The 16,314-nt window shown below is 40.9% G+C and overlaps 1 protein-coding gene across 1 annotated transcript in view; it reads left to right on the forward strand.

Annotated features, from left to right (window-relative positions):
• Positions 1 to 355: 355 nt before the first annotated feature.
• Positions 356 to 16,314, forward strand: part of KYNU (kynureninase) — a 53,453-nt gene continuing 37,494 nt past the window's right edge. The window contains exons 1-4 of the mRNA XM_054278252.1: positions 356 to 429; positions 529 to 718; positions 5,928 to 6,048; positions 12,638 to 12,720. Coding sequence (XP_054134227.1) covers positions 550 to 718; positions 5,928 to 6,048; positions 12,638 to 12,720 — 373 coding nt within the window. The 5' untranslated portion in view covers positions 356 to 429; positions 529 to 549. The remainder of the gene's footprint in view (positions 430 to 528; positions 719 to 5,927; positions 6,049 to 12,637; positions 12,721 to 16,314) is intronic.

Here is a 16,314-nt window from a genome sequence, read left to right on the forward strand (position 1 = left end):
GAGCTGTGTTTGCCTGACACCTTCATCCTGCCTGCTCTGCCCATGCACATGAGTATGGCCATGTACAAACACCCCCTTCAATTTTTGAGGCAAAAAATGCTGAAAGGGGCTGAACATTGGAAAATGTGGAAACAACTTCAATGTATCTGTGCACCTGCTATTCTTAGGAGCTCAGACTGCAGAAACAATAATGCTGCCTCTGGCTTTGACGTCTCCAAACTGTGAGTGACACTCCAGCATTTGGAGCTGCTGTCAGTCTGGTGGGAACACTTAGAAGAGGCTGATAAAGTTTAAAAAGGGAAGAGCTTTGTATCTAGACAAGTGAAAGAAAAAAGCCTTTGGGGGTTAGAGCAATATGTTGCCTTGGAAATACTTGATCAGGTTTACTATTCTATTCAGACACTTCGCTTTTTAAAAGCTTTAAATCAAGTAAGTTTGGGTCTTGAATAGTGCAGCTTTAGTGGCTGCTTATCAGCCACTCGTGACTATGCAAACTGCAGAAGCTAAACTGCCATTTCTGATTTTCAGGTGAAGTTGAATGACCTGAAAATGGATCCATCTTCTCCTGTGCTCCCAGCAAGCATTTTGGAACAAACTGCCTTGCAGCTCGGATGCAGCCCCACTGACAAAAAGCTTGCTCTCCACTTAGATGAAAAAGATGAGTTAAAGCATCTTCGGGAATGTTTCTACATCCCCAAAGCCAAGGATCTGCCTCCAAGTGAGAGTTATAATTGCTGTTGAGGGGAGAGGGAGGGGGAAAGGGCTGGGCTTCACATCGTCTGCATGTGTTTATCACGAGTCTTTGGAAATCATCGTCACTTATGAGATAATTGAGCAATTGTAGTCATATCTGAGCACAGAATGTCCCCGCTGTTGCTAAATCAATCCATCCAGCTTATTCTAGCACCAAAAGCTCTATGTTCTCGTTGCCATCCTGAATCAAATGTGAGGATACAGTACTTATGTGGTGCTTAAGCTGTCAGTCAGCAGCTTTGAACAATGTAGTGACTGATTGAAAATTATAGGCAGGAGCTTTTCTGTCTAATGGCTGGAAACAGCAGCCTCGCTTGGGTAGCTCAGAGCAGTTGCTTCCTTGGTGTGATTCAGCTTGGAATTATCTGTCTGGTTACAATTATTTTAGTTAATGAAAGAGGCAGTATATATATTATGTGAACATTTATGTCTTATTGCTGGTGGTGCAGCTATTTTCTCACTGAGGCCAAATGGAAGACTGTGCTCAGAACAAATAATTGATCTGAGCAAATAATTCATAATGAAGCCTTTTATTTGGAGATATTTTCCACTTTCCTCATGAATTGCCTAAAAATAGACAGCACCTGACTTCAGTGAAGCCATGTGAAATTGTTCTGGACATTTTTCTCCTTCTTTCCAGTTCCACAGGTTGCTTTGAGGAGCCTGTGGCATGTCTGGGCATGGGGAGGGCTTGGTGTGGAGGCAGGAGGGGTGGAAAAGGGGGTGGCAGGCTTAGAGGGAAGCATTTGCTTGGGGTCAATACTCCCAGACCATCAAAACTAAAACCCAGCTCCAACTTTTTTTGGGTACCTGCAATAGCCACCATGTTTAGACAAATTCATGCAGGGAAACCTGGTGGGAGCAGCCACCTACGGAGGCAGCAAAGTCCTGGGCTCTCCTCCTGCTTCACAAGTTCTGTCTGGGTTTGTTTTTGTCTCAGTTACCTGGAGAGCAAAACCTGTGCTGGCTCTGCAGGCCCTGGTCAGTGCACACTGGAGAAATGGCAGATTATTTCCTTAGATGGTGAACACACACAGGCACAGTCACTCTCCTCCTTTTCTGCCCTGGCTAAATGTACCTATTGAAAATGAAACGAAAAAATATGACAGAACTTCCTTGCATTTTTTTTAAATTTTATTTTCCAGTGAATGCAGACAGAATTTTCTGCAGATTTTCTGAAAGGACATTACTGATGGTAAATGAGAAATTACAGGTGCATTCACCAAAGTGTGTCCAGTAAGGGATTATGATAGAAAATGGTGTCAATAGTCTGAATTCCTGGATATCTTTTGAAACAGTCTGTCTTCAGTACCTTCCTGCTGAGCAATGATAGTGTTGGGAATGCAGTCTGCTCCTGCCCTTGGGACACAGGGATGACAAATCTCAGTTCTCTGTGTTCTGGTGGTATTGGCTTATCTTTCCTTACATTTAAATACTTGAGTTGTGCTGTTTCTATTATTCAGAGGAGGACTGGACACTTTGCAAATATTTATACTATGTGTTTCCTCCATGCCCCTGTAATTTTTCATTTTTTTTTTTACCCTGGTCATTTAAGAGAGTTTCCTAAACCTCCTCTGTTTGGATATTTGACTGTTCTGTACTCAAAGCTCCTTCAGCTGCCACCATGGTGCTGCAAGATGTGCCACTGAAGCTGGAAAGATGCTGGAACACAGTTCCCATGGCAGTGGTGCTGCTGGAATCCAGCCCAAGCAGGAGCAGCTGGATCTTTGCAGAATGTCAAATATCTCTCCAGGACATCAAAGGTCACTTTTCAGTGTAGTGTTGTAGAAGCTTCAGAATAAAGACTCTGCTGAGAAGTAGGTAGAGGTTTTGATACCCATGTGATAGTTTTGGTTTCTTCCCTTTCAATGTCCACTATTATTTGCTTTTCAATTACTACAATATTTAGACCCAAAGACTGCTGCTGTGGGGTTTTCCCCCTGCAGTTACAATAATATTTAGTCCCCAGACTGTGGATAGATATGTTTTAGTGAAGATAAACAATGTACGAAATAGTAGTACCAGTTGAAAAGCACAGAGAACCCATCATTCTGGTGATCCTAAATTGAGGGGTTTTTTCCCTCCCCTTTTTTTCCTGTCCTTCTTTTCTGTGCTTCAGCTGTCATCAGGAACAGCTTCCCTGCTGAAGAGCAGCAGGGGTGTAAATATATATATATATATTTACATTGTGTGACTATAGCATAGAGACAGATCTGCCATGACATTTATCTGCGCCCAGGAGAGGATGCCAGATAACACACTCCTGAAGATAAATGTCATTCCAGATATTAGCCATCAAATACTCTTTATATATTTACATAAAGCATTACAATGAGGCTTTAAAATGAAACCTTACAAGAAGCAGATGAGAACATCCATAGGAGACAACAGTGAGATGACGTACAGGAAAATATTTAGGAAGTCATTAGAATAGTTTAATTTAGTTATCAAGTTATAAACTGTCAGGGCTGTTTATTTGCTGGATCCATCAAGAGGAAACCAGTAGCAGCCTAACTCCCTGCAAATGTGGGACGTTTTATGTGCAAGCATGAGAAGCAAAGCTCAGGTGAGCAAATGAGGAAAAGATGACACAAGAAGATTTAGGGAATGTTTGGATCCCGTTGTTCTTCTCCAAGCTGGCAGCAAAGTCTCTTTAACCTCTCTTCTTGCACCCCAGGGAGGAAGCAGAAATGGGCTGGGCACCAAATCACCCATCTGATTAATGTTATGGCTCGTGCTTTGTCACCTGCTAAAGGAGTAAGGCATCATTTGGGTTTCTTGGGAATAAAGAGATGCCCCAGAGTGAAAGTGCTGAGCTGTATTTCCAGAAGAAATGGTTAAAAGTAGTGGTTAACCACAAAAATCTGGCTTTTTGGAGGGCTGGTGGGGGGGTACAGGCAGATGTGAAAGTAGAGATCTTTTATCCTTCAGCTAAGGACAGAGCTCAGGTAGGTATAAGCAGATTTAGTCCTTCCTTTCTCATTAATGAACCCATTACATTTTTCTCTTTTGTTTGGACTGAATATTTCTGAAAATAAACTTGTTTTTCCTTTTAGGTTTAAAAGGTATAGAAGTACATCTTCAATATAGATGAATGGGTATAATTAGTATGCAAAGTAATGTATATGATTAGATTTGACCAGTTTGCAGGAATCTGAGTAGGTGTGTGAATATATAATATATTTAATTAATCCTAATGCAAATGTATTTTTTGATCCAGGCTACTCTAAGAACACATTTCTATATTTCTTTTTTTCTTTGCTTTCATTTCCTCAGTTGTGTTTATTTCCTGTTAGAATATTTCAATATGTATTTCAAATCAACCACAGAAATTAAAAGGGCCTATACCGTGAAAAATAAATGTAATTTGGGGAAAGACAAGTGCTAGGAAAAAAGAATATCACAGTGAATGTAGAGTTGTTGTAGCATGAGGAGGTGCTGAGAAGGAGAAATTAAAAAGATGGTGAAAAAAATGAGCAGCAATGGTCTAAAATGAATATTTTAGTGATGTCAGAGAGGGGGAAGTAAAGAGCTTTTTGTCAAAAGGAAAAAAGTTAATCCAGATTTAGAGCTGATAACACAACAAAAAAAAGAAAATCGAAGGAACAGGAATGAAGATGTTAGAATAACTTCATCAAAAAGGCAATGCCCTGCCTCTCCAAGGTGAACAGAGGTGTTTTTATTTAGAAAGGACTGTGGTGCAAGAAAATCTGCCTTGCTGATAATTCCTCACCTGTTTTAGTGCTTGGAGAGTATTGGTGAGATGGAGCTCCAGATTCTTGAGCAAGGATCCTTCTCTCTAACCCCAGGGGGACAGTGTTATTGTGTTTCTTGGTAGGAAAAGAACTTTTAATAGAATCAGTTTGGGGGCATGGATGATATTGATGCCTCTCTGTTTTCATTCATATTACAATGGAGATGAAAAACAGACAGAGTATCTGCAAAACAGATTAGGCTGAGATTGCTCTCTGATTTATGCTTTTTAAAAGCCTCTAAAACTTTAATTAAGAAATTACCCAAATTGTCTATACTCCTGAAAAATGTGTTTCTGGGGAAGTTCAATGAAATTGGTAATTGTTATTGCAATTGTTAGTAAGAAACCTTTTCCAGGCTGTTTTTCTACAGACCTTACAAAATTTTCACAAGTTGCATTGCAATCCTATGGTTCATTTTTAGCATGTGTCTTAACATGCTCATTCATTTGATCCTTATTCTGGGGGATATCAATTATATTTATCAAAATTATATGTGATATTACCTTTCAGGGGTATTGTAAGTATAGGTATAGACAAATGCAAATTACCACTTCTAGAAGGTCACCATCACTTGTCCCTTCAAGAATCTCTAACATGAGAAATAACAGAAGAAGGCTGTGTTAGGATTGATAGATGATGACACAGGGTAATTAGATTGTTCAGAACCTCACTAGAGCTATTATTTATAAATTTCTACTGCCTTGCTTTTCTCCTAATCATTGAAAGGGTTTGTCAACATAGATTTCCTCCTTCTCCTCAGATGATGACATGAAGTGCAGCCCACAGTATTTGCTGACAAGACAAAAACTTTTAAGACTGCTTTAAAATATTCTCCTCAACAATTACATGTTTTCTGAATAGAAATTTAATTGTGCAGGGACAACTTACATGAAAAACACAGATTTACCTAGTCCTAACTTTTGTGAAATGGATGATTCCAGTAGCTTCATCACTCAGAGTGGGCATCACAGACATCTTTTATGAAAAATCCTTTCCTTAGGATTTTTCATCCTGAGAAGCTGAAAGGCCTCAGGAACAAAATGTAAACAATGATTATCTGCTGCTGTGGAATGCAACAGGTGCATCTGTGATTGGTCTCATGTGGTTGTTTCTAACTAATGGCCAATCACAGTCAGCTGGCTCGGACTCTGTCTGAGCCACAAACCTTTGTTATCATTCTCTCCTTTTTCTATTCTTAGCCAGCCTTCTGATTAAATCCTTTCTTCTATTCTTTTAGTATAGTTTTAATGTAATATATATCATAAAATAATAAATCAAGCCTTCTGAAACATGGAGTCAGATCCTCGTCTCTTCCCTCAACCTGAGACCCCAGTGAACACAGTCACACCACACATACTGTGGTGACCCTCCAGTGCTCAGTCCCACACGCATTTTTGTTTCTCTGGTTTCCCTCCACAGCTGACCTGACCCTGGTGAATGGAGAGGAGAGCTGTGTGTACTTCATTGGGAATTCTCTTGGGCTCCAGCCAAGAAAGGTTAGAACTCACTTGGATGAAGAACTGGACAAGTGGGCTCGGACGTGAGTACCCTGTGGGGTGTGCCAGATGCTGACCTGTGCTTCAGAGGAGCTCTTTATTTTGGGATCTTCCTTGGAACTGCTTGAGCAGCAGCAGAGTGCATTAAAAGTGCTGCAGCCCAGGAGTAAAACATGTTCAGTGTTTCCCTAGTGCTGTTTATATCTCTTTTAAAGGCAGGAGCAGTAAAAGAGGCAAATAGACCCTTTCAGCTGTGATAGCTGTGCTGTGTGTGTGGCTCTGCTCAGCTGACCTGGAGGACCTGTGCAGTTTAACCCTCCCCACCCTGCAGTGTTCATAAAGTGTCTCTACAAAGCACACAAACATATTTGGTTACTACTGTTGGTGAATGTGGTGGGGTTCCAGGCCCTGTGATTTTCTAATTAATGTTTTTAGCTGCGTGATTCACCCTGCAGGCCTTGCACTGAGCAGTTCCCCTTGAAACAGCACTGAATGCAGGTGATGCTGCTGCCATGCTGGCAGGTTTTTGGCTCCTCTTAAACCAGGTCTCTGCCTGACAAGTTAATTTTATTTAGGAAGAAACATTCCTATCTTCTCAGTAAGGAGCTGAGTGTGAATTACAACAAGCTTTGCTAAATCAACCTGATGTAAAAGAGACAGGATAAAAGAAGGACACATTGCAGGAAAGGGACACTGTCATCATAACAAATGGGGAACCTTTTAATATACATGAGGGAAAGAAAAAGCTTTTTTTACTCTTTATTTAGGTTTTTTAAATATTATGTTCTGTTCCATTAAGAGTCTGTGCTTTGAGATCTCCTGCACCTGCCTGAGCAGCTGGAGCAGGGATGAGTAAGGAAAATGATGAGTAAAAAACAGGGAACTGAAGGTGGGAAAGGAAAATAACATCCAGATGAGTGAGTGAGCTGGGTGAGAGATGAACTCTTTTATAGGGTGCGGGATATGAGTGGAACAGATGTGATTTCATGGTGAGAGAGCAGAGGAAATATGGAGAGGCAGAAGAGGAAAAATGAATTCTGCTAAGTGGGCAGCCTTGTTTCAGCAGGAACGGTGGAGATGGAGGCTTCTCAATGCAAATGTTTCAAACAGAAATCTGTAGTTGCTCTTGCACTTGTAAATGCATGAATGCTGGGAGCTCATCAATATGGTTTATTGATTCCTATTTTTCACCTGTATTCTTATAGGTGAGAAGGCTGAGAATGAGTGGGAATGAGTGGGACTTTGGGAAGAGCTCGTTCCTTCTGGTTATTCAGGCAGCACAGCAATGCAGTTTCTCCAGTCATTTGAAAAAATTGCAACCCTGTCCATTTCTGTGCTGTTATCCCACTTTGTCAGGGAAACAGCTGAGCTCCTTCAAAAGGCAGAAGTCAGATAACATTCTTAGAGTGATGCACTGGGACTGCAAACGTATTTCAGCTCCTCCACTGTATCTTTTCACTGCCTCACTTCTATTCTTGTGTTTGTCTTTGCTGCAGTGAAAGATGAGTTTTTCCTCAGTGACTGTAAAAACCTGGAAGAAAAAAGGTAGGCAGTGTTCCTTCAGATCAAAAGTGCCTTCAGGATCTGTGTCTAGGGGGAAAAAATGGCTAAACATTGATTTCAAGCCACTTCAAGAGAGGGAGCACAACCAGAAAGGTTGTTTGCCAAAAACATGGCTTGGCCTCAAAAAACTCACCCAGAATAAATGAGAAAGTTTCAAAACAAATTAAAACCAAAAAAAACCCCCAAAGTGCCAACTAGGCAAAACCCCTCAAATTAAGATCAACAAAGAAACAGAATAAAATCCCAAACCTAAAGCAACTGAGACAGCCAGGGTAGGATCAAACTGATTTTGAGGGGAGCAGTGTATTCTTAGAGAAGGTGGTGAATGGAATGCAAAGGAATAGGTGGCTGAAGGTACAGAAATGAGTGCTTTTATTCCAGTCACCAAGGGCAGCTTAGCAAAACCCTTTCTAAGGTGGTAGCTGCTCCCAACTGAAGGCTGTTCAATGGCTGTTGTGTCAGCAGCGTGGGATGTAGTGGCTCTGGCTTAGATAAATAAGCAGCAAGAATCTAGGAAATGGCATGCAAATAAGGAACATCCATCAAGTCAGCAATGGTATAGATTCTGGCTTTCTTATAAATTAGTTTATTGCATTTTCTGTTTGTTGTGTCTTGGGACCCCTCTCAAAGAGCTGTGAGTCTATTTAAATAGCTTTCAATGCTCATAGTTAAGGGCAAGAGTGAAAAGGAAGATTACCCAGTGCTGGTCAAGGGCAGGGGAGCTGTAGCTTCATCTCCAAGTAGTGATGGTAACTCACCAGGCAAACAGCTGGGAGAGAAAAGCATGGAAATGCCTCTTTTTTGTTGTGTTTCCTCTCAGTGCTCAGTTCCTTTCCCTCACCTCCACTTTCACTGGTGGGTTCCAGCTCTCATCCTACATCTGCCTCCCACACACCTTCTCTGGATTTGTATTCTTCCTCTCCGTATCCCTTTCCACTGTTCCTTATGCTAATGTAGCAAAATTACAAATCCAATCCACGGGCATTCTTAGTATGGATTTAAAAGCAGCCTCTGAGGCTTCATCTTTCAGTTATGATTTCAGCTAAATCCAAGATTTATTGAGTAAGGGGAGAAAAGGGATGAAGAGTTGTTCCCTCATGTTTAGCCCAATGTTTTAAAGGCCCAAACTTCAAGGGACTTTTTTAGTTGGAGGAAGGCCAAGAGATGCTTTGCAGTGCCTTGTTTTCCCCTCTGCCCTGCCAGAACCGGTTACGTAATTAAAATATTTTATAGAATCATTACTGTGTGTGAGCATACTCACTGCAGCAGGCAATGTCTCTCGTCTGAATAACTCATTAAAGTGGAACAATTAAAGCAGAAGGGAGCCTGCTGTAGCCAGTTGTGCTCCTGTGAAGGGCTGGCAGGGTGACTGGGGAGTGGGGAACCTGCTGCACGCAAGTCTTGAGGACTGGAGCTGTTGAGCAAAATTAAGACTGAAAGGGAAAATGATTGTTCTCTGTGGATGTATCAGTGTAGGGGAGGGAAGGAACCTCTTGTATGAAAAGCATGTTGGCATAGTAAATGTAAGCAAGGAATTAATAAATTGAGGCTAGAAAGAAAACATATATATGCTTCTAAGCATTGAAGTGGTGTGGCAAGAGGCTGATATGGACATAGGATATTGACAACCTCCCAGTTTGAGGAAGGCTTTATAATATAACACTTGCAGTGGCAAAGACTATTTTCAACAAGTCAGAAAGTATCTTTGGATCTGTGTGCTGGACTAATCCTGCAAGACGTGAGAAGGCTGCAAACAGGAGTGCAGCTTGGCCTGTTGGACATCCCCACCTCTCCTGCCATTGTCAGGACTCTGCCTTTCACCAGGTTGTGTGGTAGAGCTGCAAATTCCTCTTTTAATGCCCTGGGATTTTTAGTTTTGTCTTTAATCTGGTGGTCCACACAGTTCTTTTTCTTTTGATATGTCTTCCCTTTTTTTTGGCTGTTTCTTTGCTTGAAACCTTGGTCCAACTTAAGAGTCTGTACTGGCTCATTAAATACCTTGCATCATTTTTGGCAAAGGAGCAAGAAGGAAACTTGCACTTGACTAAGATTTGGATGAGCGCAGAAGATTCCTGAAGATGGCAATTAATTTAAATTCCTTTTCTCACCGCCTTTGAAACCCTGGGATCATCTCAAAAAATGTGTTTCTAGCTCCCCTAGCAAGCTTTAAATCAACCAGACCTCAGTGAATAAAACGAGGAATTGTGATTTCCTGCCAAACTGAAAATAAAATGGTAACCGGCTAAAAATTAATTTGCACAATGAGAAACTCTCATAGAAGTTGAAGAAATATCTGTTTGTCTGATGCTCTGTGATTTGATGGAGGAAGTTTTGTATTCATTAATTTGGATTCCTCAATTTAAATCTCTTTTGCTACCTGGGGTGCAGTGGGAGGAAAAGTCTCTCCATGTATGAGGGGAATGCCAGGAGCACTGCACTTGTGTCCTTAAAGATTATTACCCCCAGTGCCTACCAGAGCTGAGAGAGGGCTGGCATAATATACAGAGATATAAATTCTCTGAGGCACAGCATAGAATTTTACAACCTAAATGTAATAGGATGTATTGTGCCATCAGCAAAGTCTACAGAGTTTCATGTGATTAAAATAAAAAAAAAGGGTCCAAGAATATGCTTTTAACTACCATTTTAGAGGCAATAATTTTTGTCTCTTGGCATTTATATTGGCCATCAAGAGGGAGGCAAGCTGTAAGCTGTGCCATAATAATAATAATAAGAATAATAATAAATGCTGCTTCTCCCTTCTTTCAATATGGTTAAATGTCCATGTTTTCTTCTCAAAATAAAACATTCTCATGACCAAAATCACACAACTGTTTTCCTGATAACTTGGAAATTTATTCTGAAATTTTGATAGTCCTGTGTGCTGATAGAAAGAACTTTCATTAGTAAATTCCCATTAGGATGACACTAATGGCTATAAAATCAGGGAAAGCTAATGAAAGAGAATCCCATAGGCAGTTAGGACTTATTTTTCCCATCTTATTATATTTGCTATCCTCTTTCAGAAATACAGAATCCCTCAGGCTGGGAGCTACTGAAAATCTTTGGGGGTTTTATTTTAACAGTCTTTATAATCCTAAAGTCCCTTGATCGCTCTATTACAGTTAAGAATAAGACAGGAAATTACCAATAAATGTCTTGCTGTTTGTGAAACATATACCCCCTGTCTTCAGGGAATGCAGCTGCATTGTGGGCTGATAGAAGGGAGGAAATTTTAGCACTACTCCTGCCCCTCACAGAATATTCTCCTACCTACTGCCTTTATTCCTCATCTATGAAATGCTCTTGTAAATGAGGGTTATTTCACACTGCCTGCTCTCTGCTGTCAAGGACTCATCAGAGAGCAATTTTAAAATGGAGGAAAGAGTCAGCTGCTGTACCAGGACCTCATCCAAACCAAGGAGCAGGGTCCTCCTTGTTGGTGTGGAACTGGACTTTTTGAGCATGGGAATGTATTTTATCTGTAAGAGATGTTCAGTGTAACTTTGCACTCCTTCAGCTGTTAACCTAATCTAGCCCAAAATTAAATGGGGTTTTGTAAGGATGAGAGGCTCAAAATGGTTAATACAGCTAAGTTTTTTAAAAGCATCAGGTCTCCTATTTTTTAGGATTGTAATTCTTTTTTGGAAATATCCCTATGAGGCGTGAGTTAGACTCAAGTCAATCAAAAAGGGTCTGACTGTAAAATGCCCAGGTAATTTTTGCAAGAGACTGAAATTCTACCTGAGAAGGAAAACTATGAGTTGGATACGGAAAACCAATCTTTTAAATAGCCTTGAGGATGGATAAGTGTCTCATGCATCCTCCTTTCTCATGTCTTTATCTGCCAGCTGTCCTCCTGTGATTGTGAGTGAACGTTGTGGGACAGTTCTTCTTTAAAAGGTTCCCTACCTTTTTTTTCCCCTTTTTTCTTACATCAAAGCTTTTAGGGCTTCTTCTGCTCTCTACCCAGCTTCCTACTGGCTTTGTCCTTATTTTGAAACAGCTTTATACTCAGCCTCATGCAGCCTGGTGTTTCCAACTCCACAAGTACCCCGTGGTGCTCAGCAAATATGAAAATCATCCAGTGTGAGATGGGAGCCCAGAGCAATGCTTCCCTGGATTAGCACCATTATTACTTTTCTCAATCTGCCTCCATTTGCATTTAAATCTGTACTCTACACCCTGCATGTTTAAGAAAATAGGCAACTTTTTATTTATATATGCATGGCAGATATATAAGAAAACTTAGAAGTTTTCTTCTTTGCCATAATTGAAGGAAAATTTAGTTCAGAGCACTTAATCCAGAACTGAATTTGTACATCTGTCACTTCAGAGTAGCAGCACACTTCAGCTTAAGGTGACCATATGATCCCCTGCAGACAGGAGCAGTTTGCAACATAAAGTTTTAAAATAACCTTTGTCAACCCAAAAAGTTTTATGCACACTGAGATCTAGAACACTTTTTCAGGGAGAAAAAAAGCAATAAGAATTAGCAAGCAGCTCTGTTGATGCAGGGAAGCACCTGCCCCTGCATGAGGAACCCTCTGGTTTGTGTGGAAGGGTGAGCTCAGAGAGGAGATGCAGGAGGATGGAAATTGTTTCTGACAGAAAGATTCCTGTCTGGGAGCAAGGCAGTATTTGAGTCTATCATCCTCTGCACCATCTAATGCCCAGCCAGAAATGCAGGTTGGGAAGGTCTGTGGGGTGAATTCTGCCTGGCTTAGCAGGTGCCATCCCACACTGACATGCCCTGTCTCATCTTTCCTGTCCCCAGTCTTCCAGAGCCCATGCAGCCACTTCCAGGGGACTTGTGAAAAAGATATCATCTTTACTGATGAATTTCTTCAGAAATTTTGTGGGCCAAAATAAATAATTTTCAAGCAACAGAAATCCTGTCATAAGCCAATAAATTGCCTTTGCTCTGAGGTTTAAGGGTATGAGAAAATTGTTGTGCTCAGCTTAGGCAACTCCCATCCTCCAAATGCGGAGTGTCCAAATCAGATAAGATTCTTAGGATTGATCCAAACTGATGCCACACATTTTCATCATTTTTCCATTCCTTTTCAGAGGTGTCCATGGCCATTTCAATGGCAAGCGCCCCTGGGCTTTGGCAGACGAGTGCCTCCTGGACATGATGGCCGAGCTGGTTGGTAGGTGTGACATGCAGGGCAAAACCTTTCTCCAGGAATAAAAACAAATCTAGTTTCTTTTAAGGCTCAAAAACTTGAAACTTTGTAGACAGAATTTAGTTCTTTTTATTCTTATGTTTGAAAGCAGGTTTTCTTGTGCATGGGCTAATATTTAATTTTAAGGCTGTGAGTGTTTTTGGGGATGAATGTGTGTGATGTGCATATCATGAAACTAATTGCCGCAGAGGGTTTCTTGGAGCATCATAAACCACTTGGACTAACACGTGAAGCCCTTTTATAGGGCACTTGGTATTGCAGAGTCTCAGTCACTCTTCCAGAAGTAAAATTATGAACTTTCCCCTTTGATAAATTATTTCTATCTAGACATTTTCTGGTTTTTCTCTTTTCCCTGCCACTAAATCCAGACTCCTCTTTGAGAACTGCTTATGGCAATGGAGCAGATAGTTGGGACAGGACCTGCTATTGATGAGTTCCCATGACCCTGCTGTCCCCCTTGAGGAGCTGCAGGACTTGGCAGGAAGTGTCTCTGGTTATTCCAGAGATTGAGGAGCCCTGGAGACTCCTCCTGGTGAATTTGCCATGAAAGCAGTCAGCTGAGTGGGAATGCAAATCTCCTCTATCCCTTCTTACTCCGTCTAGTTGCTGAAATAATCTTTCACTGGGATTTCCTTCAGAGTTGTCTCTAAAGGGGGAAGAGAAATTATCTTGGCAAGGTCTTTTCCTCCCCAACCCTTCCAGCTGTTGTCATGTCGCAGACATCTTTTATCTAGGTTAGTGGATTTTGAGGAGATCTGGCCCATATTTCAATGAAGGTGTCGGAGGCAACTCTCAATAGTGACTATCAGAACTGAATTATCAGGCATTCATTTGTGCCATCACTAAGGAAAAATATTGCCCTTATGTTGACCTGCTGCATTCTAGATATTGTATCGTAATTTCTCCTCCAAGTGCAGACAAGTGTTCAATGAGAAAATTATGGGTTTTCTCCTTCAAGAAAAGCAAATAGGATTGGAACAATTGGGAGCAGAGACATTAAAGAATGTTTCATGACAAGTTTATTTATAAACTTATAAATAAAATCCCTCTCTGAATTCTTTATGAAGTTTCCAAATAGCTAAAATAGTGGGTGTTATTACTGGAGCAGAACAAATGCAATAAATTATTGTTGCAGTTGGTCTGTCCATGATGTAAACTCTGAGATAACATAAATATGAGTGTGGCTACATTGGGCATCACTGCGCTATGTAGAAAAATCCCATCTGCAGAATGAAATAAAAATCTCAAAATGCAGATTGGGGATTCTGATTTTGTAAGTTGCTATTGTTTCACCTGGTGCTGCTCAGGAGGTTAAGAAGTTACTTCTCTTGCTTTCATTGCATTCAAGGGCAAGCTCAGCACCCTCATCTGTTCAGCATCATAGGACATAAAAATGTGGAAATATAAAGGGAGTGGAGGGTGTTGAAATGCTGAACACAGCAGATTTAGGGGTTTCTCCAGTATGACCCATCTCCCTTGGCCAGTGGATATTCTTGTTCTGGCAGTGTACAACAAGGAAGATGTGGAAAGGAGCCTTGGAATTTTCAACTGAAAACCTTGAATTTAACTAAGCAGGCAGACAAGAATTTCTCTTATGTCATATTCTCAGGCACCCCAATTAGTAACCAAGGTATGACCACTGATGTTCTTCACACAACCAGGAGAGAGAGAGAGCCAGGATTCCCCAAAGGACAGCGGGAAGCTTCTGAGCTATCATCTTCCTCTGCATCACCTCTGTGGCTGTTTGCCTGTGCTTGGTTTGCAGAATGTGGAGCCCTGAGGCAGGCTGAGCCCTGACCTGCTGCCACTGCCCCTGCCAGGTCCCCCTGGCCTCAGCTGTGGGTTAAGAGTCACTGCAGAAAGCAGAGAAGGAGGCTGGCACCCTTTTACCCTCATCCATCTGTCTTGTAGAGGCTGCCAACTAAGTCTCTATTTTAATATTAATTTAATTGCAAGATGCACTGTAGGTGTAACGAGATGGAAATGAGAGCTTCGCTTAAATTTCATCTAATTGCTCATCCATCTCCTTACTCTTCTTTTATTTGCCAAGTTCCATGTGACACCAGTGCTTTTACATCCCCATGCCTTAACCACAATGAGTTTATTATCATCTTCTTCATGGTAAACAAATATTCTACAATTTTCAATTAAAAATTATGACTGACGTCACCCTACCACCACCCTAATACTTTGTTTTTTAAATTATTTCCTGTGAAGTGCTTCCTGTTGTCTTTCTCAAAGATAAAAAGCATGGTTTGGATTCTGTTCTCCAGAATTTTTGGGGCTTTGTTTGATTAAATTCTAAAATGTGGTCTAGGCTCACATCTGGCCCTCAAATTTGTGTGCAGGATTTTGTTTAGAAAATACCCTCATGGCTCTTTTTCAGGACACAGGTGAGTGATTCTTAGAATGCAGATGAATTAATATTTCCCAAATAATGGATGTATCATAGTAAATGCCAATTTTTCAAATTGTAGGCAATGGTGAAGAGGCTAAAAGGATAAGTGGAGGGGGGGAAAAAACTATGTTAAAATGTTCTTTTCAATGTAGTATTCCACAGATTCATGAAGTGATTTAGGTTGGAAGGGATCTTAAAGTTCCAACTTCACAATTTATGCTTAAGTACTGTTTCCCAATAAAGAATAATATTGATTATGTACGAGTATGTAGCTGAATGAATTCTGAATTTACTTTCTTATTGACTTGAATGTAAGAACAATAACAGAATTTTACTGTGTTTTTTATTCAGTATTGAATGTGCTTTAGAGGAGGAGGAGGAGGAGGAGGAATTGTCATTTCTCACCCTAAGCAGTAGCAACTAAAACTTATTCAGGAATGGACCAAGGACTGTAAAACACCTCTGTCTGCTTAATGGTTTATAGTGCACGAGCACCTTGCTTATTAAAGGCAGTCACATTTTCTTGTTCAATGAAAGTTACAGTAGTAAATACGTTGTGAAATGAAGAGTCAAGGTCAGTGGAGGCCAAAGCTTTTTTCCTGTGCTCACACCAAGTGGCAGGAGGCAGTGAAGGCAATCTCTGCCTCTCCTACCAGACTTTATTAAAACATTACAACCTTGGCAGGATCACCTTCTGATGGAACAAGATTAACTGTGCGGCTGCTGCTCCACGATGGGCTCGGGCAGGTCTCTGTTGAGGGAAGACTGAACGCTGAGCAGATTTGGAGTGACTTTGAGTGATAAGGATTATTTGAAATAACCTAAATGTTTTCGAAATTGGGGCTCTTAGCCTTTTTCCAATCATTTTACAAAATGCTTTTTACTTACCCCAGCAAGGATCAGACTTCCCTGGCAGTCAGAGAGGAGAAGGATGGCAGTGTCTGCCTAACGCAATCATAATTGTCTCTGAAGTTGTACTTTGCAAACGCTGCTTCCTTTTATTAAAGAGGAGATTTATCATGCCGAACATACAGGCTTTAGCCTGTCCTGGAGATATGGGATAAAGTTAGGAAATAAGGAAGGCAAACATAATTTTGTCTCCCGTGTGCCGGGTCTTTGAATATTGTAATAGGTTAATTGGATCATGGAAAGGTTGTTTT

This window comes from Melozone crissalis, unplaced genomic scaffold (genome assembly GCF_028551555.1).
Source record: "Melozone crissalis strain CALT ecotype California unplaced genomic scaffold, PUWL_Pcris_2 ptg000023l_1, whole genome shotgun sequence".
In the NCBI taxonomy this organism is placed as follows: Eukaryota; Metazoa; Chordata; class Aves; order Passeriformes; family Passerellidae; genus Melozone; species Melozone crissalis.